The 24619-nt window shown below is 39.5% G+C and overlaps 1 protein-coding gene across 5 annotated transcripts in view; it reads right to left on the bottom strand.

The window, feature by feature from the left end:
* LOC104611551 (protein FAR1-RELATED SEQUENCE 5-like) overlaps positions 1-24619 on the bottom strand; it is a 42355-nt gene that overhangs the window by 16056 nt on the left and 1680 nt on the right. For 4 of the 5 annotated variants that reach the window (XM_088896319.1, XM_088896321.1, XM_088896322.1 and 1 more), the window contains exons 2-3: positions 22165-24367; positions 21709-21798 (exon numbers count right to left, since the gene is read on the bottom strand). In XM_088896319.1, coding sequence (XP_088752445.1) covers positions 21766-21798; positions 22165-24351 — 2220 coding nt within the window. In that variant the 5' untranslated portion in view covers positions 24352-24367 and the 3' untranslated portion in view covers positions 21709-21765. The remainder of the gene's footprint in view (positions 1-21708; positions 21799-22164; positions 24368-24619) is intronic. The other variant, XM_010278646.3, reaches the window with a different exon arrangement.

Genomic DNA, 24619 nt, shown 5'->3' with positions numbered 1-24619 from the left:
AAGGAAATGAGAAACATGAGATTTCTAAATCCAAAGGATTGTTTTTGGGTGCAAGGACAGATGGAGCTACAAGTAGGGAGCTTTTTAAAAGGAGCAAATGTAAAAAGATTATCGTTTTTAACTGAAGTTACTAGTGATAATAGGAACCACTTTATTTTCAAGGGTCCAAAATTTAGAGAGTTTGGGGTTTTGACCAAAAAGATCTCGTTTAAGGGCCGAAGGGGTAAGGAAGATTTTTGGATTTGGGTGATTACCAAATATGACAGAGTTGTTAAGGGGAAGATTGAGACAGGCGTTGAGAAATGTGAAGATTTTAGTTTTTATTGACCTCAATTCGTCATCCTCCAAGGGCTCTCGATCAAGAAAATGGTGAGCCAATTGTGGTTTTTGGTGCTTCAATTTCTCAAAAGGACAATATTACTCTGTTTCAAGATTTCTGCCTTGGTGGTGACGCTAGCAAATGGTCTAGAGGAGGGAGAAGAGGGGGTGGAGGAGAGTGAGCTTGCTAAAGATGGTCATTTGAGAGTTGTAGAAAGTGGAACATGTTTGAAAAAGGTATAGTCAATGTTGCAGAAACTTGGACTTTTTTTCAGAGGACAAGTTTTCATCAAATTATTCTTCTTTTTTTGAGGAAGTGGTGATAGTAGGTTAGGTGTAGGAGGAAGTTTGAAGAAAGAGATGAGGTTGTTGTTGAAAAGGTAGTTCCTAAGAAGACTCGTGGCTCAAGTAATTCGCACACCATTCATGTCACTAAAGTTTTCTCTCGTATGAAGTGTGGTCTAATTGGGATAGGACCTACAAGAAAACCTAAGAGGGTGTATTTTAGAAAAGGGGGGGAAAACAAAAGCATTGGTATCAATGGTTTTGGATGGGGTAGAGTCTCTTGACCCCTTTAGTTCAGACTCTAGTTTGGTGAATTTATCTCAAGAGAAGAAGAAAAATGGGGAAATTAGTTGGTAAGACCTTAGAAGAAGTGAACAAGGAAGGATACTTGGATATCGAGAAAATTGTTGAGAAAATTGAGGCGGGAAAAAGTCTTGGTCTGTTCTCGGGTGGTGAGGTGTTTGCTAGAAAAGCCACCAAGGAGTTCAAGAGGAGGGAAGAGAGTTTGAAAAAGAGCATAGTAGGGGAAAGAGGAGAAGTCTGGAATAAGGCTGTTGATGGGATGGGTAGGAGGAAATTTTGAGAGGGAGGAATAGTGGTGGCATTTGTTCGTTGTGTCTTTGTTTTGTTTTGTTGGAGTCAGGTGGCACCATGACAGTCCTTGGTTCAGGGATGGTGTTGGAGGTTGATGATTTGTGGGAGGTCAGTGTTGTTCTGTATGTTAGGACTTTTTTTGTTTTCTGTGGCTGCTTGATGTAGTTCAGTTGGCGTTCCTTTTTCTCTCGGGTGATAACTTGTCACCTTTCTCTTGCATTCTCTTTTTTCTATTAGAAAATTTTCTTTTATTATCGAAAGAAGATTACATTAAAGTTCCTAACTATAACTTTCCTTCATCAAAAACTAACAGCTTGACCACCTTACAGTAAAGGTGACTAGACGTCACCTGAGAGAAGAAAAGAAAAAGAACTCCTCACCCAACTAACCCCACCCACAAAGTCAAACAGCTTTACCACCTAAGATAGACCACAAGAAACTTTTTATTCTTGAAGAATAAGGAAAACTTTTCATTAAAAGAAAAAAGGAATACAATAGAAAGGTGATAAGATATCACCCAAGATAAAGGCAAAACTAGAAGACCCCTACAGAGACATCAACAATCCCAATTCAAATCCATAGCCACACAAATAGACAATAAACCAAACTCTACTGGAGAACAACTAGAAGCCCCAGAAAATAAAAGGAAATCCCTTGAACTGAGACCACCACCAACCAGAGACCTAATCCGACTAAACCTCTACTTGCAAAACAAACAACGCCTCAATCTTCGTCCACGAGTGCATCTTCCTGTCCTAAATAATCCTTGTCCCATACCTTGCCTCCTTCCAAACGGACTTTTTATTCAACTTCTCATCACTTCTTTTCATCTTGAAATCCACAAAGGCCCTTCTAGCAAATTCCTCACCACCACAAAAAATAAACCCAGGATGTTACCATTGTGACCTCTCTTTTCACTAATTTCTGGAGAGGCACACAACCTGAACATCCTTTTTGTCACTGGTTTGTAACAGCAAGTTCTCACCAGGAGCAGAACCATCAACACTCACCTTGTTTACTTGTTGCTCCTTCCCTAAGTGGGAATCTGATAATTGAACCTGTATCGTAGATGCCCTTTGATCACTTCCAACTGTCACATTGCCTTTCACACCCTTTCTCTTATAAACCCATTTGTAATTCCTTGTAGGGCCTGCCCCGACCAGACCAAGCTTCAGCCTGGAAAATTTTTTTGTCACATGAACAACATTATGATTTCTCGAACTGTGCATTTTTTTAATAGTCACCTCCTTCTCCTTCTCCTCAATCTTATTTCTTCAACCCAAGTCTAACCACCACCTCCTCAAAACAAAAATGGCCACTGATATGGTTCTCATCCTTACCACCACCAACTCCGCCAGCAACTGTAATCCCCTCTTCTCCTGTCATGTTTTCCTCTTCAGATTTATCCTTGGCAATGGAGCGTTCATTCCCATCTTCCTTCTCTCCCTCCTCCAACCCCCCAGATCCCTTAGGAACAGCCTCCTCAAGGATCAACGAAGCTGTAATTTCTGAATCATATTCATATCCAGATTCTTGAGAATCCACATCTGCAACCCCAGGCTCAGAAATAGTGCAACTCTCCACAGGCTCACTAGCTGCCTGTAAACACCTCCCAAGTTTGCTCTCCAGAGAAGAAATCTGGTCACCAACAAGAATATCCCCTGTTCTTCCAACAAACCTCTTCCTACCACTCTTATCATACTTGGTGATGACCCAAACCCATTACCCACCTCTCCCCCCCCCCTTCTCTTTCTAACCTCCGACAAACAGACCTTCTAGACGTCATGCATGTTTTAAATATTGATCTGCTAGGGCCTAAATTCTATCTCTTGTCCAGTTTACCTTTCCTAAACCGACTGATCTCCCTACTGTCACTGCAACTAGTATTCAAGAGGCCTTTAACAAGCATTCTGGGTGAGATGGGGCGATGATAGACAAGGATTATCATCCATAAAATGGGTTGGGCCCCCATCCAGTTTGGAGTTGGATATCCGGGCCCCACCGCTGGTTGCTTTGACATAGGAGACCTCACTTGTTGTATTAATGTTCCTGTTAGAGCTAGCCAAATAAGGGTAGATTAGTCATTTTATTTCTGTTAAGTTATGTGCTTATGTGGCAATTTTAATAGAGACTTCCTGTCCCATACTTAAGTGGGGGGGGCAGTTTAGTCTTTGTACAACTAATTAGAGGCTAATTCATATTAGGGTCAACTGATAGGGTTTAAGCTATCAGATTCGACTGTTCCTCTTCTTCTTCTTCTTCTTCTTCTTCTTCTTCGAACTGCTGAAGCCACTGAGATAACATGGTATCAGAGCAGGACGTTGCTCTTTATATCTCTGCTCGTGACTGCTGTTCCTTTCTGTTCCTTTCTGTTCGTGATTTCTTTTTCTTCTCTCTGGACTGCAAATGGAGAATACAGACCCAACCTAGGTCTGAGAACACTTCGCCCTCTCTTTCTCTGCTCAGAACTTGATTGCCTTTCAAGATACTAACTCCAGAAATAAGTGGATGGTCGACTGAAGCTCTCCATCAAGGTTGGTTATCCTTCTTTTTTTTGTGTGTGTTGTTGGTGTTTCTGGGTTGGAAAACCCTCAAAAATCTGCTTGGACTGATCAGAACTTAAAGAACTAGGTTATTTGTAGCCTTGGTTCTTGGCAAAAGGCCCAAGAACAGGCTGTGTTTACAGTGACCGAATGGTGTAAGGGTTACTGTAGTGGTTGTAGTTGATGTCTTTGGACTGGTAGTGACCTTTAAAAAAAAAAAAAGGGTTAGACAGACCTGTACCATGTGGGACAGAGATGGTTGTGTGGTGATGCTTTTGATGCTCACACTTTATTGAACAGCCTCAAGAGGGCTTGTATGTGGTTAGTAAATTGCTGAACTACTGTAGTGGTGATTTATGGCTCTGTGTAATCAGTAGTGGTGTGAGCAAGAACAAAAGTTGTTTTTTTTTGGGGGGCTGGAAGGAATGGCCGAATTGCCTACATCAATTTTCTGCCTTGTTGGTGTTGTCTGAATGTTGGTTTACCTTTTGTTCTTAATCTGAATGGTAGTTTGTGCACAGTGGTGACTGATTGTGACTTGTGAACCTATCACCTGAGTTTAGAGACTGCTGTAGTGTTGCCTTGGCTGCTGTAGTATTTGGTTGGTGACTGAGAGTTCAGCATTAGAGATAGCAGTGGGGGAGACATAATGGCAGCAACGGGAGGTGGTTCTAGTGATCAGAAACAGAGTGTGATGATCCCTTCCAATTATTTGGGTGTGCAAATGACCTCCATTAAACTTAATTGTGAGAATTATGTGCCATGGGCCAAGTCGGTGGAAGTTTTCCTCAAGGCAAAGAGGAAAGTGAAACACATGAAAGAAGATAAACCATCAACTAACTCTCCAGGGTTTGATGACTGGGAACAAGAAGATGCCCAAATCATGACATGGTTATGGAATAGTATGGAACCCAAAAAAAGTGCCAACTTTATGTTCTTAGATACAACTAAGGACATGTGGGAACATGCCAAGAAGCTTTATTCTGGGTAGGATAATACTACACGGGTATATCAGCTTTATTAGGAGTATTTCGATCTGCAGCAAGGGAATAAAACCCTAGAAGAGTACTATGCCAGTATGAAGAACCTCATAAATGAACTCAATGTCTATCATCCCCTCACTCCAGATGTTAAGGTACAACAACAACAGAGGGAACAACTAGATGTCACTAAGTTCTTAGTGGGGTTGAAATCAAAATATGAACCAGTTAGGGCCCAAATATTGGGAGGCTCTACTCTTCCTACACTTGAGGAAGTTTTTGCACGGCTTGGTAGGATTCTTTGGGATCTACAACGAATCCCACACAGTCTGATAGATCAGCATTTGTGATAGCCAGAGGAGGTGGACGTGGTACTAGAGGGGGAGGACATGCCTCCCGAGGAGGTCGTGGTGGTTCCGTATTTGGTCCTCGTGACTCAGGGGGAGGCCATGGTAAAGGAAAAAGTAACTCTACAAGGAAGTATACCCATTGTGGCAGGGACGAACATTCAATGAATTTCTATTATGATCTCCATGGCCCTCCTTCTACATGGGCTAATCATGCAGTAGCCGGTGGGGTTGATGTCAATGATAACCAACAAGCAGATCTAACACCTTCCACATCTACATCTGTTTCCGGGAAGGACATGGTGAGTATACTACGCGATGAGTATGAGAGGTTCGTCCAGGCTACTTCATAGCATACTACAGCCACCCTTGCCCACTCAGGTATAGCTTGTCTGGCATCCAAACCCTCTCCCTGGATTATTGACTCTGGAGCCTTTGATCACATGACCGAGACTCCAGGTGTGTTCTCTTCCCTCTCTGAAACTTTCACATCTCAAACTGTTACCCTTGCCAATGGTTCCTCTTCTCCCATTTGTGGTGTTGGTAATGTTGACACGGCTTCTCTTTCTTTATCATCTGTTCTATATGTCCCTAAGTTTCCATTCAATCTTATGTCTGCTAGTAAATTAACCAAGACTCTTAATTGCTCTATTACGTTTTTCCCTTCCTTTTGTGTTTTTCAGGATCTCAAGACAGGGAAGAAGACTGGTGGGGGGGCATGAGGCTGGTGGATTGTATTACCTTGACGGTGGTGGATCGTTAGTTGCACTTCAGACTTCACTCACTCCTCTACAGTGGCATTGTTGACTGGGACATCCATCTCTCAAGGCACTCAAGATATTAGTTCCGTCTTTGAGTCATTTGTTGTCTTTACAGTGTGAGTCGTGTCAGTATGTGAAACATCGTCGGGTTCCCTTCAGTCCTAGAGTTGATAATTGTATGTTGAGTCCTTTTGCTTTGGTTCATTCAGATGCTTGGGGTCCGATTAAAATGGAGTCTTATAATGGTTACAAGTATTTTGTCACTTTTATTGATGATTGTTCAAGGATGACATGGATTTATTTAATGAAAGAAATGAGTGAATTATTTTCCATTTTTCAAAAATTCCATGCTGAAATACGTACACAATTTGGTGTTCCAATCAAAGTTTTTCGTTCAGATAACGGTCGTGAATACTTTCTTACTTCCTTTCAATAGTATTTAGAACAACATGCCATCATTCATCAAACTTCATGTGCATCCACTCCTCAACAAAATGGAGTGGCTGAACGAAAGAACCGTCATCTCCTTGAAACTACTTGGTCTATTCTTCATCATATGAGTGTTCCTAAACGATTTTGGAGTGATGTTGTACTTACTGCGTGTTTCCTTATTAATCGGGTGCCCTCCTTCATTCTTCATGGTCGGTCTCCCTTTTCTATTTTGTTCCCCACCTTGTCTCCCTTTCCATTAACACCCTGCATCTTTGGTTGTGTATGCTTTGTTCACAATCCTGGTATAGATAATCTGGATGCACACTCTATTAAGTGTGTCTTTCTTGGCTACTCTCAGACTCAAAAAGGGTATAAGTGTTACAATCCCATTACTCATAAGTGTTATGTTTGTCTTGATGTCACCTTTTTTGAGTCTGTCCCCTTCTTCTCGGGACCTAAAGCATCGGTGTTTCCACCTTTGCTTCCTCTTCCTCTTCCTCTTCCAGTCCATGATCCCGTTCTAGTTGTTCCAGTTGGGGTTAACCCTTCACCTCCTCCAGTGCAGATCCCTACTGAATGACCACCATTCCGGCACGTGTATACTCATCGACAGACACCGGCTCCTCCCCCAGCTTCTACCTTGTTTGCGGATCATGTTGTTGCTCCTGTCCCAGAACCTTCAAGATTTGATCTTCCCATTGCTTTACGGAAAGGTAAACGTAGTTGTACCCTCCATCCCATTTCCAATTTTGTTTCAGTCTCTCACCTTTCCGCTTCACATCGCCAATTTGTTTCATTGTTGTCATCTATTTCTATACCTAAGAATGTCCAAGAGGCTCTTAGCTCACCTGGGTGGTGGCAGGCAATGGAGGAGGAACTCTCTGCCCTTCAGCATACTCAAACATGGGAGCTCTCTACTCTTCCTCCCGGTAAGCATGTTGTGGGTTGTAAATGGGTGTATACTATTAAATTCTTGCCGGATGGTAGTGTGGAGTGTCTGAAGGCCAGACTTGTTGCTAAAGGTTATTCACAGTTGTATGGGATGGACTATATGGAGACCTTCTCTCCAGTGGCTAAGATTGGCTCTGTCCATGTCTTAATTTCCCTGGTAGTTATGTATGATTGGCCCTTGTTTCAAATTGACATTAAAAATGCCTTCCTTCATGGTGACCTTATGGAGGAGGTATATATGGAGAAACCACCTAGGTTTGTTGCTCAGGGGGAGGATGGTAAGGTGTGCAGATTGAAAAAGGCAATTTATGGATTGAAACAATCGCCTCATGCTTGGTTCGGGAAGTTTAGTGAAGTGGTGACGAATTTTGGAATGAAACAATGCCAGGTTGACCACTCAGTGTTTAGCTATGATTCAGAAACCGGAAAGATTTTATTAGTGGTCTATGTGGATGATATTATCAGAACTGGTAGTGACAAATTGGGGATCGATAAACTAAATGTCTTTCTGCAAAACCAATTTCAAACAAAAGACCTTGGGACATTGAAGTATTTCTTGGGTATAGAAGTTGCTAGATCAAAACAAGGTGTAAACTTGTGCCAAAGAAAATATGTTCTTGATCTACTGGATGAAACAAGACTGTTAGGTGCAAAACCGGCTGAAACTCCCATGGAGCCAAATGCTAAGTTGAGTAGTGATACAGGGGAAATATTTGATGATCCTGGAAGGTATAGACGATTAGTGGGGAAGCTGAACTATTTGACTATCATGAGACCAAACATCTCCTTCGCAGTCAGTGTGGTGAGCCAATTTATGCAGAACCCTCGGATACCTCACTGGGATGCAGTTCTTAGAATTGTAAGGTACTTGAAGGGAGCTCCAGGTTGTGGGTTATTATACAAACCAGGAGGAAGACTTGAGGTAATTGGGTATACAGATGCAGATTGGGTAGGTTTTGTGTCTAATAAAAGATCTACTACATGTTACTGCACATTTCTTGGAGGAAACCTTGTGACATGGAAGAGTAAGAAACAGACGGTTGTGGCAAGGAGTAGTGCTGAAGCCGAATACAGAGCCATGGCACACACTACATGTGAATTAGTATGGCTAAGGAATCTCCTACAAGAAATCGGGTTCTCCATGGATAGACCTATGAAATTGTACTGTGACAATCAAGTGCACTCCACATCTCATCTAACCTTGTTTTTCATGAGAGAACAAAGCACATAGAAATTGATTGCCACTTTGTGAGGGAGAAGGTCCTTACTGGAGAGATAAGCATAGAACATGTGGGCTCAGGTGATCAATGGGCAGATTTGTTTACAAAAGGCTTAAGCTCAGGGAGAGTGAACTATATATGTAACAAGCTGGGATTATATGACATATATTCTCCAACTTGAGGGGGAGTGTTAGAGCTATCCGAATAAGAGTAGATTAGTCATTTTATTTCTGTTAAATTATGTGCTTATGTGGCAGTTTTAATAGAGACTTCCTGTCCCATACTTAAGTGGGGGGCAGTTTAGTCTTTGTACAACTAATTAGAGGTTAATTCATATTAGGGTTGACTGATAGGGTTTAAGCTATCAGATTCGACTGTTCCTTTTCTTCTTCTTTTTCTTCTTCTTCTTCTTCTTCTTCTTCTGGTTCGAACTGCTGAAGCCACCGAGATAACAGTTCCTTTAGGGAATTTTGCAAAATTTTCATTTTCGAGGCCTACCTCAGGTTGGGCCCTAGCTTTCAACTGTTCCTCTTCAAAAAAACACTTGCCATGAAGAGCTTCGATCCCATCCTTTCCTCTGTCACCACACGTATTCTTAATTGCCAGATCAGCATTGTCTTCAACCTCCAGTCCATTCCTCCATAGTGACGCTTCATATTCCATCACCAACCAGACTTTGGTGCAAGGACTGTTGATGAGAACAAAATGAACTGATCTATGCCTTTTTTTTTTGCCTTTTGAATATTCTTACTGCATTTGGAGTCTTCTTGCAATCCATTGGATCCTTATGTCTGGCTTTGATCCTTTCAAATTCAAAAACCGCATTCTTCTTAAAGGTCTTCTCTACTTCCACCAGTTCATCCTCATTACCACCAACCCCTGCTCCTCCAAATGGTCCTTGACAATCTTGAATGGATTCTGTTTGTGAAATAAGACCAGCTGATTTAACTTCCACTTTTCTTTCTTCACACCCCTTTTCCTCCAATTCTTTAAATGCCTTTCTCACAAACTCTTCACCCCCGAGAAAAGACAGACTTGACATTTTTTTAATAGGAAACAGTAACTTTCATTAAGAAGATTTTAAAAGTACAATTGTCACCACCCTAAGGATGGCTAAAGAGACCAAAATCATAAATAGTCTACAAGCAAGCCCAAAATAAACCCCCTATTTACTCCTTGCTTTGCTAGAGAATCGGCCATTCCATTTACTGATAAAACAGACTTAACATTTTGCTAACCCCCATTTCTGTATTCAGAACTTTTTCAGTATCAATCAATCTTTCAACTTTATGGGTTTCATCCAATATTATTTCTTCCACTTCATCCATACTATCTTCCACGATCTCAGTCTCCTTCCCCTTCATCCAACATTATAAGTTTAGTTTTATCACTTTTCTTCCTTCCGTAAACTATATTTCTACTCTTAGAGCTCTCCCCCATTTCCACCACCCCAACTTCTAGTTCATTGATGAATATGGAGACTTGCAAGCATGGCCTAACCTATGGTTATTTCAGTCTTTGGGAGTGAGGGTGGGGGGTGGGGATGGGAGAGGGGACTGCCAACTAGTTTGGTTTTGCAAGTCTAATCCTTTTGACTCCATGAAGCCAGAAGATTTGAAGGTTTCTTTACTTTCAAACCATAACTAAAATTAGTAACCATGTATTTTTCCCTCATTGGCATATTAACGTGTCCTACCTATCAAAACATATCAAAAGTTCTACAAAGAAACCTACCACATTTCTACAACATATTAAGACAAACAAATAATGTTATGTATCAGCAACAGTGTAAAATATAATTGATACATGTAAAAACAAGGGTAAAACACCCTACAGTTTGCAACCTATTTACTTAATTGAACTTCCACTTAGAATCATTTGTATTGCTGTCTAGAAATGGTCAAGTGACCACCCAAACCAAGTGGAAAATGTTTAAGGGCATGGGCACATGATTGTTTATTCTGAAAGTACCCCAGCATTTCATATCAAGCTTTTAGAAAGAAACAATATTTGGTGTCCAGATCTATCAAACATTTGGTTTCAGCAGAATGAAGAAGAGAGAATAATGGCATCTAGGTTCTTTGACTGCAACAACGTATCTTCCTTCCAACGGAAAACAAAATTGACCAAAATAGTGGTTGCCCATGTTTTACCAGGGGCAATAATGACATTTCCATTTTTCTTTTGTTTACATTTGTTCAAATGGACATTAGGGTTAAAACTTTCATTTTCTACTCTCATCTAATTGAAGGTTGATTAAGTAAATCAGTTGTAGACTATAGGGGGTGTTTTAGTAATGACCCTAAAAACAATATGCAACTATAATGTGCGAAGCACCTTTTGAGGCTATCTACCAATAAGAATTTACAATTTCCCTCTTCGGGGACCCAGTAAATCTGAGTTCTTTTTGACCTTTCTTTAGATAACCCATCGGCAAAACTATTGGGTGAATGTGGTTCCACTTGAAGCAAGTGCCCAGCTACAATGTCAGTTTATATAAATCTCTCTTAAGTGTTCTTATGCCTCTATGATCCAGCATTGTTGTTTCTAATCCAGTTACCAATAAGTAAAAACAATATACAATAACAAAGTGCCAATTACCGATTGATGCTAGCCACCAATAAGAATTTACAAGCACCTTTTTTGGGGACCCAGCCAATCTGAGTTCTGCTTATCCCTGCTTTTGGGGACCCAGTAAATCCAAGTTTTGTTTATCTCTGCTTTTGAAAGTCCATCATCAAAACTATTGGCTAAATGTGGCTCCACATATAGCTAGTGCCTATCTCCAATGCTAGTTTATTAATCTTCCTTAAAATGTGTCCATGCCCCTATGATCCTGCATTGTTGTTTCTAATCCAGCCACCAGTAGGTAAAAACAATATGCAACTATAATGTGCCATGCACATCTGCCTAGCCACAACTTTCAAGCTCCTTCTTTGGGGACCCAGTAAATCCAAGTTCTATTTATTCCTGCTTTTGCTAGTCTATCAGCAAAATTATTGGCTGAATGTGATTCCACTTGTAGCCAGTGCTCAGATCCAATGCCAGTTGATTAATCACCCTAAAAGTGTGTCTATGTCTGTATGATCCTGTATTTTTGCATCTAATCCAGCCAATGGCACAAACAAAATCACCATGAAAGTTCATTACACTTCTAGTATTAGCAAAATAATCTACACATAAACTAGAAAAAGCCAAGAGAATATGATGAAACGCTACGGTCTAGGTAATAATGAAATAAAGAAGCTTATCCTATGATTCTAAAGTTCAATCAATTGGTTAGTACAAAAGGTGCATATTTACCATCTCTTTTGTCATCCAAAATGGTCTATTTCAATCAATAATATGCTAAGTTTTCTTCTATTTGTGTCTCTTTGTTTATCTGCCATTTTTTTTATAAAATCCTCGCTAAATTGCTGGCTGAAAGAATGAAAGGGGTTTTAAGCAGTGTGATTTCTAACAATCAGAGTGCATTTGTTCTGGGGAGGCAGATGCTAAACTCAGTTCTCATTGCTAATGAACTTATTGACTCCAAAAGAAGAGAGTGAATCCCAGGTTTGATCTGTAAACTTGATATTGAGAAAGCATATGACCATGTCAACTGGAGATGCCTGGACTTTGTGTTGGAAAAGATGAACTTTGGGCAGAAATGGAGAAATTGGATCAAAGTCTGCATTACGTATCCTAAATTCTCAGTCTTGATTAATGGGCAATCTGCTGGGTTTTTTGACAGTTACAATGGCTTGAGGCAAGGTGACCCCCTCTCTCCCTTGCTTTTTATTTGTGTCATGGAAATCCTTTCACTTTTTAGCAAGAAGGCAACAGTTTCTGGTTGTTGGGAAGGCTTTGCAATTTCTCTTGAAAAGGAAAAGGTTAATATTCTCCGATTTGCAAATGATACTTTATGCTTTGTTGATGTCTCTCCGAATCAGTTAGAGATTGTCCTTGGGATTCTTAGCTGGTTTGAAGTGGTTTCTAGGCTTAAAGTAAACTTGAGCAAAAGTCAGATTATTCCAGTGGGCCAAGTTTCAAATTTAGATGAATACGCTGAGGTGTTAGCTTGCCAGGTTGAGTTCCTCCCAGTGAAGTATTTGGGGTTGCCCCTTAGGGTGCAAAATGGTCTTCTTCGGTTTGGGACCCTATCATTGAAAGAATGGAGGAAAAACTAGCTTCTTGGAAGGCAAAATATCTTTCTTTTGGGGGTAGACTGACTTTGATAAATACCCTCTCTAACCTACCCACTTACTTTATCTCTTCCCTATCCCAAACAAAATAGCAAAAGGATTGGAGCAATTACAGAGAAATTTCCTGTGGAAGGGTTGGGAAGATGAAAAGAAAATGCACCTAATCAAATGGGATCAAGTGTGCCTCCCTAAGGAAGAAGGGGGGCTGGGAATAAGAAAATTGAAGAAGTTTAATTCAGCTCTTCTCAGTAAGTGGATTTGGAGATTTGCTACTGAAAGGAATGCTTGGTAGAGAAACCTTTTAGCTGCTAAATATGGGGTGGAGTGGAGCAATTGGAGATCGAGGGATCCTCCTCCAAACTGGGGCAGCTCTCTTTGGATAAGCATTATGAAGAATCTTCCTGACTTCTTGGAAGGTGTCAGTTTTAAGGTTGGTAAAGGGGAATTAAGTTTTGGAAGGACCCTTGGTACTTGGAGGGCCCTTTGGTGGAAGCTTTCCCTCTCCTTTTCCAATGTGCTGCTAACCAAGACTCTTCAATGGCTGAAATTTATAACTTTTCTGGAGGAACCATAATTTGGACCCTCCCTTTTCAGGAGGAATTTGTTTGATTGAGAGCTGGAAGAGACTGTGGAGCTGCTGGAGCTGCTTCAGAATCAAAGGATAGATATAAATTTGGAGGATGAATGGAGATGGGAATGGAATCCAGATGGTTATTTCTCTGTTAAATCCTTAGCCTTCAATCTGTACAGTTCAGGTCCTTCGGCTTTTCCTGCCAATCAGATTTGGAATCCAACAAGCCCCTCCCGAGTCTAATTTTCTTGTTTGGACGATGGCTCTAGATAAATGTTTGACTAGGTCTAACCTGGAGAGACGTGGCATCCAGCTTCCGGACCCCTCTTGTGGTTTGTGTGGTTTTCTCCCAGAAACTACAGATCACCTGTGCATTCACTGCCCGATTTCCTCCCTGGTGTGGGGACATTTCCTGAAAGCTCTCGGTATTAATTGGGTTATGCCAAGATCAGTCAAGAACCTGCTGTGCTGTTGGAAAATTAAAGGATTAAACAAGAAAGGAAAAGTAGTGTATAAAACCATTCCAGCAGCTGTATTGTGGTCTATTTGGTCTGAAAGAAATAATAGAATTTTCTATAGCAAAGTTAAAAGTCCAGAAGAGCTAGTGCAGAGAGCTGTGGGCAAGCTGATGTCTTGGGTGTCTGTTACTCAGGACTTTAAGAACCTGAATTTGCCTCATTTGTTTAATTCTCAGACTTGGTGGAGTCTGTAACTTGATTTGCTTCTAGACCTTTCTTTTGGTCTGGGATTTACTGTAATTTCTTTTTTCTTGAATAAAATTACTTTACCTTTGTCCAAAAAAGAAAAATTGCTAAGGCCTATAACTCAGATTTCATCATGTTCTGGAGAACATGTGCTGAAATATGAGAAGTTACAAATATCCACACAATAGTACAAGCCAAATGCTGCACTACTTGATTCAAATAATAAAGAAAGGCCATTGTGGACTTACAGAAATGAGTTATTTTGGGGAACAACCATCTGAATGGTTTCTTGTAAAAGTATGAAAAGGGATTATGTGGTAGGACCAGCCTAACTTAAAGGGGCTGTCTTTCTTGTATATAACATTCTTCAAATTCAACAACAAAAAAGGCCATTTCTTTGGTCCTGGGAGTGGACTGGATATGGACCTGACGATTCATTTTTTTTACCCATGTTCTCATGCTTATCAACCAAACTTTTACCATTATACCAAGCAATGGCCCTTATCTAGTTTAAATGATATCAACCAGAAAATATACTCTGTACACATCTTTTGTTGTAATGAACACATACTTCACCTTTTACAAAAAAAAAAAGAAAAAGAAAAAAGAAAGAAAGAAAATGTATCTGTCTATGCAACTAGACAATGTAACTTTTTAAGTGGTACATCCCTTACAATTTCTACAAGTTATTTGAATCAGCAAGCATCCAGTGGATAGACAAAGTAGACCCCTAGCAGGTAGAAAAAGGACAACAATGTTTTAAAACAGCTTGAGTAAATATCACTATTAGAGAATGCTTGGATTGATTTTTATAATAATGTTTTTTGTCCATCAAGTGGCTTGACCAAGAAAAGAATGTTTTTAGTCCATGAAGTAGATAGACAACTAAACCTATTGTCCATAGGTTTATTGGTTCTATTCTACATAATCGCACCTATGACATATAAGGATTTGATTGAAATATTAATTCCACAGAGTTTAGATATTTGGAGAATCTAGACTTGGGGTGTCAAACTGGTTAACTCAGCTACCCTACACCCCACCCCACCCCCAAACACTTTTTGCCATTTAGATTCTGGAACGGAATTTAGAATCCATAATTCCACATTAAAAATTTAATTTTATGGGCTTTTTATCAAATAACCAAAACTTAATTAATGAAGAAAAGAAATCTCATGCAATTGAGCTTAGGGTATAAAAAGTACAACAGTCTATGGCTGACTATCTCTTAAGAGATTGAATTCAGCTATGATACAATTCCATCACTGGGCCTGTGGCCCCAAACCAATTTTATCCTAGCAACTCCTGCCCTCTGCCCTCATCAAAGAATCAATAACGCTATTCCCCCGACCTAGGTATCCAATTAAACAATCAATTCATATTGGTTGTTGATATCCAGGCCATTCTAACAAAATGCCTAAGAAGGGGAAGCATTTCTTCCCTTAGTGAGTTTCCTTCTTCAACTGGCCTTGAGAAACTAAACATTATATAGCTCCGGTCATATTTCTTACCACACCCCCAATCCCTAATAGTCCTAGGTTATCATAACAACACCCATCAAAATTTAATTCTACAAATCCCCTTAAAAGAGCCATCCAAGATTGTTATTTATTGATTTCCTTAGGTGAAACAAGCTATTGTAGAGTGTAGACCACCCTCTTTGGATTGAATCCATTGACACCTTTGAACACCTCCCTACTCAAAGCCTAACATGCTACCCTTATTTTGATGAGTTCTACTACGTCTTCAACCTGTTTCTCCTTATATTTCAGAAGTCATTGGATTATTGTCATCCTCTTACAGCAGCTGTCCAAGTTATTTGTTGATTTCCTTGGGTGAAACCAGCTATTGTGACCACAGGATTGAATCCATTTACATCTTTAAACTCCTCCTTGCCAAAGCCTATTATGCCACCCTTACTTTGATGAGTTCTACTATGTCTTCAACCCATTGCTCCTTATTTTCAAAAGTCCTTGAATTATTTTCATTCCAAATGCCCTGCAAAACAGCTTCCCTTGTGCAATGTCACAGTGTCTTGCTCTGTCTTGTGTGAATTACTATAACTGGGCAAGAAAATAAGTTGAATACCTCATATGGCAAGTTCCCAGATGATCCAAATGGAGAGGAAATAATAGCATACTGCATACCTTTGCAGAGAAAAGGACAGGAGAGAAAAAAAATTGTTTTCACCAAACTTCAAGCAAATGATGCACATGTAAGGTGAAGGAACAACAATGTCCTTATATGTTGAAAAATATTGCATGTGTTGATGATCTACAAAGTGGCTTCCAAGAAGAAAGCTTTGATTTTTGGAGGGTAGGGCCTACTCAAAATGCTTTAGATGGGAAAGCAACTGAAAGAGACACTGACATATCTAAAGCATTAAAGAAATTTAGTTCTATTGGATTCACAAGGCCATAGCAATGATTCGAATAACCATAGTTTCAGATTGTTGAACATGAACCAACAACATAATCTGACACTATTGGATAGTAAGAACACAATGAAAATATGATCATTGGTATTTACTTAATGTTAGTGATAATAGGCAACTCTAATCTAAAACAGACTTGAAGTAATGATAATTGAGGACTTTTTTTTTATCAGCAACAGAAAATATAACTTTTATTAAAACAGAGGTAAATTTTACAACATTATCAGTAGCCTCAGCTACCCCATGAGCTTAAGACAACAACAACCATTTTCTTACAGTTACAATTGAGCCCAAAAGCAATTCCCTCTACTGAACCCACTGCAAAACCATCAGCATATCTGATAATTGAGGACTTCATTGGGAGCTGGTTTGAAATTCGTCTTTACTCCCTTTCTTTTGTTTTTGTTTACATTGTTAATGGATTGGCAAGGGTGACAAAGAGGGTTATATTACATGTTCTTCATGAAATCAATGAAAATAGAAAAGTGAAATTTTAGCAGAGACTGAATAGGTAACTTGCACTCTATAAAAGGACCCTAACCTACCTAATGAAACACAATGAGAGGGACTGGGCCCAACCTGAAATAGGACAACTTTACTCATTCTTTTTTTTTTTCCTTTTTTTGAGAAGGCTAAAGTAAATTCTATTCAAATATCAAAGAGCTAATGATACAATAGATCCTCAGGGACCACCCCATACTAAGGCAGCACCCCAAATACAAATTTAATCACAGACTCATGACTCAACGAAACAACAGATTGGAGCCTGGAGGAGCTGCATTTCAGGATGAAGGGAGAATTCCTCAGATACAGAAACCAAAAACCTCAGTCTACCAATTGAGAATCGACAAACTGATAAGCTCATCTTCAGTCCTGTTCCTGTTGTTGACAATTCTCATATTCCTTTCAATCCATATGGTCCATGATTGCTGCAGGGACCAGCTTCCAAAGTAGTCAACTTTTGCTGCTCAGCCCCTGGATTGGCCAGGTTAATAACAGCTCCTTCAATGTCTTTGGCACTGCCCAGCTCAAATCAGCAGCCTTAATAAAATGCAGCCATAACATTCTATCCAGCTTGCATGGATGAAAAGATGAGTAACACTCTCCATGTCCTGCCTACACAGCACAAAAGACTGATCCCCAGCTAAAGGCCCCTTCTCAATAGGTTATCTTTAGTTAAACACCCCTCTAAAGTTGCAGACAACAGCAAAAATCCAACTTTAGATAGCACAAGTAATCTTCAAACCACATTACTAGGATAGGTATGTTGGCCCTCAGATTTTTAACAAAAGATTTGACAGTAGAAATTCCACTTCCCTCCCATTCCCAAACCCGCTCATCATCTTGGCCAACCCTCAAATTGGTTTCTCAGAATCCAAAGCAGCTCCAGCACATTGTCCAACTCCCAGTCATAGACGTTCCTGTGAAGATCAGAAGACCATGTCACACTCCCACCTGTCAGTTGATAGGATTCAGCCACAGAAGTATCTTTTTAGCTACAAGCGTACATAACTTAGGAAAAACTTCCTCTAAAGGCCTGTCTAAACACCACCTGTCTTGCCAGAACTTCAGTCTACCTCCATCTCCCAACCCAAATTCTATTCCTTTTGAGAAAATACTGTATGTTTTCAGAATAGCCTTCCAAACTGAGTTGCCAGAGGAGGTGAAAGGGTCAACTGAAGTCCAGTCATCTATTGGGACTCCATATTTTGTAGCAATCAGTCTCCTCCACCAAACCTCCCATTTACTCCAAATCGCCAAATCCATTTCTCAATTAATGCCACATTGAAATCCTTGATCCTTTTAATGCCTAGGCCACCTTCCTCGAGGAGGCAGATTTGGTCCCAGTTGACTACATGGATTTTGTCCCAAAGGAAATCTCTTTGGATTTTCTCAATCCTTTTTCCTATCTTCATTGGGATGGGGAAGAGTGGCATATAGTATTATAGTATGTAGGTAAGCTAGTCAAGGTACTCTTAAGCAGAACACTCTACCCCCTTAAGATAGATATCTGGCTTCCCAAAAGGCAACATGCAAGTTTCTTTTCCATCCGTGCAATAAATGGGTTCCATATTGTTGCAGTCAAGCATCTTGCACAATGGCAAGCCCAGATATTTAAGAGGAAATAATCCACCCAACTTACAAGCCAGCACTTCAGAAAGACTCTCCACCCCCCCCCCCAACCTGGCCCACAGGACAATTGAACTTTTCTACATTGATTTTTTTTTTGATCAATAACAGAAAAACTTTATTAATGATGTGAAAATTTAAGAAGATTTAGATACAACAGGGGAGGTAAAAAGACGTAACTCCCCTGCAACAGAATACAAAGACAGAAGTTCAAAAATTAGCCCAGGAAATAGCCTCCCTATTCACCCCCTGCTTGGCCAGCCCATCTGCAAGTGAGTTAGCAGACCTCTCCACCCAGCTATAGTGTATCTCAATGTCTCTACCCACCCAACAGAATTTTTTCTTTTCATTGTTATATCTCCACAAGCCACTGTCCTCTTCCTTCAGCTAGCTAATCACCACCTTTGAGTCACCTTCCAAGACCAAGCGTCTGATATTTAGCTCCCTTGCTCTTTGAATTCCTTCTAGAGCTGCAAGGATCTCAGCCCTGAGAGAATCTCCTTCTCCAATGGGGCCTGAGAACAAAGCAATAATAACCCCCTCCTCATTCCTGAACACTCCCCCAATCCCAGAAGGTCCTGGATTCCCCAAACTACAGCCATCAAAATTCAGTTTTATACATCCAAAGGGAGGAGGGGACCATAAGTGACTAGGAGACCTCTTACACATAGCAGAAGTAGCTATCTCTTTCCAGTTTCTTAATAAGTCAGCCACAGGAAAGTCTGAAAACTGCTCCATAGATTTTAGCCAATGGACAGCCCTTAAGAGAATTAGATCTAATAGGTTTGCCAGGGATCTGTCCTTGTCTGAGAAAATTCGTAGATTTCTTTCTTCCCAAAGGGACCAACATACGGCTGCCCTAATGCTCCTCCACATAATCTTCCCTCTCTTCTTAGGCCAGCTGAAGAACGTAAGAGAGAACAGCTTTTGGACACTCTTGGGAGGATTCCAAGAACACCCAAAGAGGGAAAGAGCCCACTCCCAAACAGTTTTAGCAACCTTACAAGAAACCATAAGGTGGTAACCAGTTTCCCCATCAGCTTTACAAAGAGTACACCAATTAGGAAGTAAGCAAGAGTTGGGTTTTTTTTTTTGAAGTAAATCAAATGTGTTAGATCTTTCCAGGAAAATTTCCCAACAAAAACTACCAACCCGAGGAGGAATGGGCTTGCTCCAAATCTCTTTGACCAGAAAGGACGCTCCTAAAGTGACAGGAGGTTGGGTTAGAGTTTCAAAAAACGAAGCACAAGAGAAAGTACCTAAGGTGGAAGGAGTCCAGATTCTAGTATCCTCCTTATTAGGATCCAGAAAGACATTCTCAAGGATGGACAACAAAGATAAGATATTGTCCACGTCTGTATCCCTAATTGCCCTTCTCAGGCCTAGGTTCCAACCAAAACCAAATATGGAATTTGAAGGACCTAAGAAAGAAGAAATAGGCTCATTTTTCAAGTCTGACAAAGCACACAAGGAGGGGAACTAGTCCTTCAGAGGTGAATCCCCTACCCAAGTCTGTTCCCAAAATTTTATTCGATTACTAGAGTTAAGACCATACCTGACCCAAGGGGAGAAAGCAGGAAGCAAAGCATCAATGGATTTCCAAGGAGAAGCAATTGTAGCCCTTGTAGCGGTTCCAGGATCCCAGCCATTGTCTTCCAGCCCATGAATGTTAGCTACAATCTTAGCCCACAACTTATCTTTTTCCATTGTAAATCTCCATAACCATTTCCCTAGCAAAGCCATATCCCTTTTCTTAATGTTACCAATCCCAAGGCCTCCTAACTTTTTACCTCTAGATACCACCTCCCAACTCACCCTATGGTCTTTCTTCTCCTCTCCAGGCTCCCAAAGAAAGTTCCTCATTAATTTTTCCAAAAGATTGGAAACTTTAGTGGGGATCTTAAACACTGACAGAAAGTAGACCGGAAGGTTAGCTTGGGTAGATCCAATCAAGGTGATTCTCCCCCCCAAGGAAAGATGACTTTTCCTCCAGGATGCAAGCCTCTTCTCAAATCTCTCCACTACCGGGTTCCAGAAGCTTCCATTCTTAGGATTATCTCCTAAGGGGAGGCCCAAGTACTTCAAAGGCCAAACTGACATTGCACACCCTAGCACACTTGCATACTCACTTAATTCATTGATTTTCAAACCCGAAACTAGCTCAAACCACATCAAGACACCCCTTAAGACTTCAAGTTGATCTGGTGAATCTGGATCAAACTCTACTTATTCATATTAGTTTTTTATTAGTTTGAGGGAGTGATGAAATGGCATGGCTACATCCATATAAACCATTGCATTCCTCTACTCTTTTTATTCATTTCTTTTCTTGGTTGACTGATCAAACCAACACTTGGTCTCCATAAATGGTAACTTGGATTTCACATTCAATATTTTTTTGATAGTAAAAAAATTATTAAAAGAAAAAAGGAAGTTATAAGAAAGGTCACAAGAAGTCACCCAGCATAAATTATCAACTAAACCCATTTTTACATCAAAACAGAACAAAATTGACTTTAAGCCAACAGCTTAAAAGACAGACCACCTAACCAATTAACAACACTAATGACATACCCTCAACAACCAAACACCAGTCCAGTTTAGAAATTTGTACATTGCTAATCCAGAAAAAGGTTTCTCACTAAACAGTGAGGAGAGCAATGCTGCCAAAGTTTTAAAGTCCAGAATCTGATAAACTGTTTAAGAATGGTTCTCTTCATCAATTTATTTCTTCCCTTGGGGATTATTGGACTTGACTTTACTTTTCTCCTCCAATATATACTTGAATAGATCACACTGCTAATCTTTAGGAATGGATTATAATACCTTCAGGGGCTCTGGCATGAGTGGGACAAGTAGTGATTCTTTGGAATTAGGATAGGTTTATTTACAATTGGAGCAGATGGAGCATTGACCACAGCTTCAATGTGGGAACAGAAAAAAAAATGAAAAATCATTCCAACAAAAGGATTCATACCATCTGATGGCTCTGATCCTAGGATACAGTTGCTGTCTGTCTGGCCCGAAAAGTAGCAAGTCAGAAAATCCTGACTCAAGATAAATCCTATGTAATAGTCTGTTACTTTCAAATTCCCCCACCCCACCCCAACACACCTCTCAAATCAAGAGAAACTTAAGAATCTTTAATAGCCACCATCAAACTTGAACACCTTTCGTTAAAACTTGAATATTCAGTAATTGCTGAGTATGCCTATTCATTTGTCATTACTTGGTTACCCAAAAAGGGAATTTACCTTGCCTCTGTTACAAGTTATCATTTTCCTACAGATCTTCTGTAATGCTTCAAATCCTCATTTGTTAGCATACTCCAATCCTGGTGTTCCCTACAAAACATAATTATATTATTTTAATCATGCATAAGAATAAGTTAAAAATTTAATATAGAAGTCACATTGTCTAGTCTAGTTCATATGAAAGCCACTAGGAATGGATTTTCTAAGAACACTGCCAAGCAACTAAGCCTGTATGAAGTGAAGGGACAAATTTGCAATGACAGTCTTAGAAACATCTATATGCAGTTATGCACCACTCATCATAACAATTGAGACATGCTATGATCATTAACGGAGTCAGGTTGTCTATATAAAAAGTACTTTGGTAGTTGTAAAAAGTATATAAGACAATATAAAAACACTTTTACTACAAAAGTATATTCCATTAGAGATATATAAATGGTTTGAAACAACTACCTGAAGTAGTGAAGGTATGGTATGAATAATTTGCAAACCAATGTTGAATGCAGTTGAATTCAGATCAAATGTCATATCTTTCAAACATTCTGCAACTTCTTTTGAAAGCTTTTCTGCAGTCTCCACAACAACCTTATAAGCATCCTCAACAGGTGCAGCTCTTTTTGCTATTTGGATTAGCAAATGATACATTTCTCTATAACGCATTATTGTTTTTGCGCTTTGGTCAGAAGATATGGTAGAGCTACAAGATGTTACAATATCTGTCACCTTCGCATCAACAGTCCACCTTCTCAATATATAACGTGGGGGGATCATCTTGATTCGTCTATAATCAAGTACTTTTAGTGCATGTCCACATAAAATCCCAATATAGTCAAACTTTTTGCAACTACAGCTGATTGAATCATCTGATGAGTTAAAAGCAACTGTGTATTGACGATTTTTTCCAGACACACTAACTATATACTCGGTTATTGTTTCAGACACAACATGATCTTCTTCAATGCTGCAATTCAGTTGTTGCCATACTTCATTGTAAAACATGGAAAAAATAGGAGGGGTATATATACGAGAAACATACTTCAATATCTCCACTTGTACTGTCAAGGTTGGCATGCTTTGTGTTGCTGCAAATTCAGCTTTCAACTCTTCATATCGCTTGTCTGCAACCACTTTCTCAAAATGTAAGAGGAACCTTGACAAATCATGTTTGATATTAAGATATTTTCTGAGACATCCATTCATCCTCTCATTTCTCAATGTTATGCTTATGTCTGCAGAAAACGAGTGCCGCCCAAATACTAGATCCCATCTATGCCTTTCATTATACAACTTACGCAACCAATTATTCTCTTGAAGATTATACTTGTTAATCATACTTTCCCATGCATTTTCAAATTCATCCACATTTTCATAATCATATACACAACTGCTGAAATCCTTAGAAAATATCTCAAAATTATCAATTACACAACGAAGGTGTTTTGTAGTATTTTGGAACATATGCCAAACGCATAACCGATGATGTGTTTCTGGAAACACCAAATTGATTGCTTTTGCCATAGCTGCATCATCATCTGTTAGAATTGTCTTTGGTTTTTTTCCACCCATTGTTTTGATGAAAGTCTTAAATAGCCACTCAAATGTATCTACAGTTTCATCATACAACAATGCAGCACCAAAAATGATTAAATTCTTATAATTATTCACCCCTACAAATAGTGTAAATGGTCGATTCTCATTGTTGGTTTTGCATGTTGTATCAAAACATACAACATCACCAAAATGGCCATAGTCTACTATCATTTGTGCATCTGCCCAAAACAAATTTGTAACTAACTCAGCTTGGTCCAATTGTATAGCATAAACAAAAGATGGATCTTTTAAACGCATGTCTTGAAAATATTGTATAATACCACCTGCTTCTCCCTTTTTCATATTTCTAGTCCGACATGAAGGCAAGTTATTGTTTAGATCCATAGAAGTGAATCCAACATTCTCACATCCATCAGAACATTTGGCCATCGACTCTGTTGATGCTTTTGGAGTCATCCCCGAATCATCTACCATTTTAGCTTGAGCAGATTGTGCCTTGGAGATCTTTCTTTGTGATCTTAACATATGTGCTGTCGTGGGGCTTACAATAATATGGTTATGAGCCTCATTAAAGGCAATCACATGAAAGAAACCATCTTCTCTACGACTTATTTTCATTTCTGCCATACAACCACATCTTGTCTCTGGTCGGGGTCGTTTGACATTGAGTCTGCGTTTATCTAGGACACGCTTCCCCTCTCTAAAACAACAAAATTTCCTGAATCTTGTTTCACGTGTATAGTTGCACAATGTTCTATTAGCCTTTCTAGCACTGAATCCCATCTTTCCAGCATATCTATTATAAAAATCATATGCTTCATCTTCTGTTTTAAACACCATACCAACTTTTGGGATCCACTCTTCAGGAATATGGAAACATGTTTCTTGGAGCTTATTTTTTGTACTTGCATCAAAGCTCTGATCTTCAACATTAGGAAAATCATCAGCAATGCATTTTCCTCTATCTAGCTTAATAAGCTTAGCTGGTTCATTTACCTCTAGTAAATCATTGGCAATATCAATATGTTGATGTTTGTCACCATCTGGTTCAAAAGCCAGCCTACGTGTAGAGTGAGGATCAACCTCCATACTCTTTTTGATCAACCTGTTATACATGACATAATTTTGTCCCAGCTATTAAACATATAAAGAGAAAGAAAGCAATCAACTTGACAAAAAAGGAAATAAGTGCAAATTTATCTTCAATGAGAGTATGGAATAGTTGTATTCTAAAAATGAAACAAATTTATTGTTTAAAATCATTTACAAAAGCTACATGAATGAAAGGGAAACTTCATTTCAATTTATATTTTTTTTATGGAAATTGAAACCACCATACCAGTAAAAAGAATGGAAC

This window comes from Nelumbo nucifera, chromosome 1, assembly GCF_055504915.1.
Source record: "Nelumbo nucifera cultivar China Antique chromosome 1, China Antique-T2T, whole genome shotgun sequence".
Taxonomy (NCBI): domain Eukaryota; kingdom Viridiplantae; phylum Streptophyta; class Magnoliopsida; order Proteales; family Nelumbonaceae; genus Nelumbo; species Nelumbo nucifera.
This window is presented reverse-complemented; position numbering and strand designations above follow the sequence as displayed.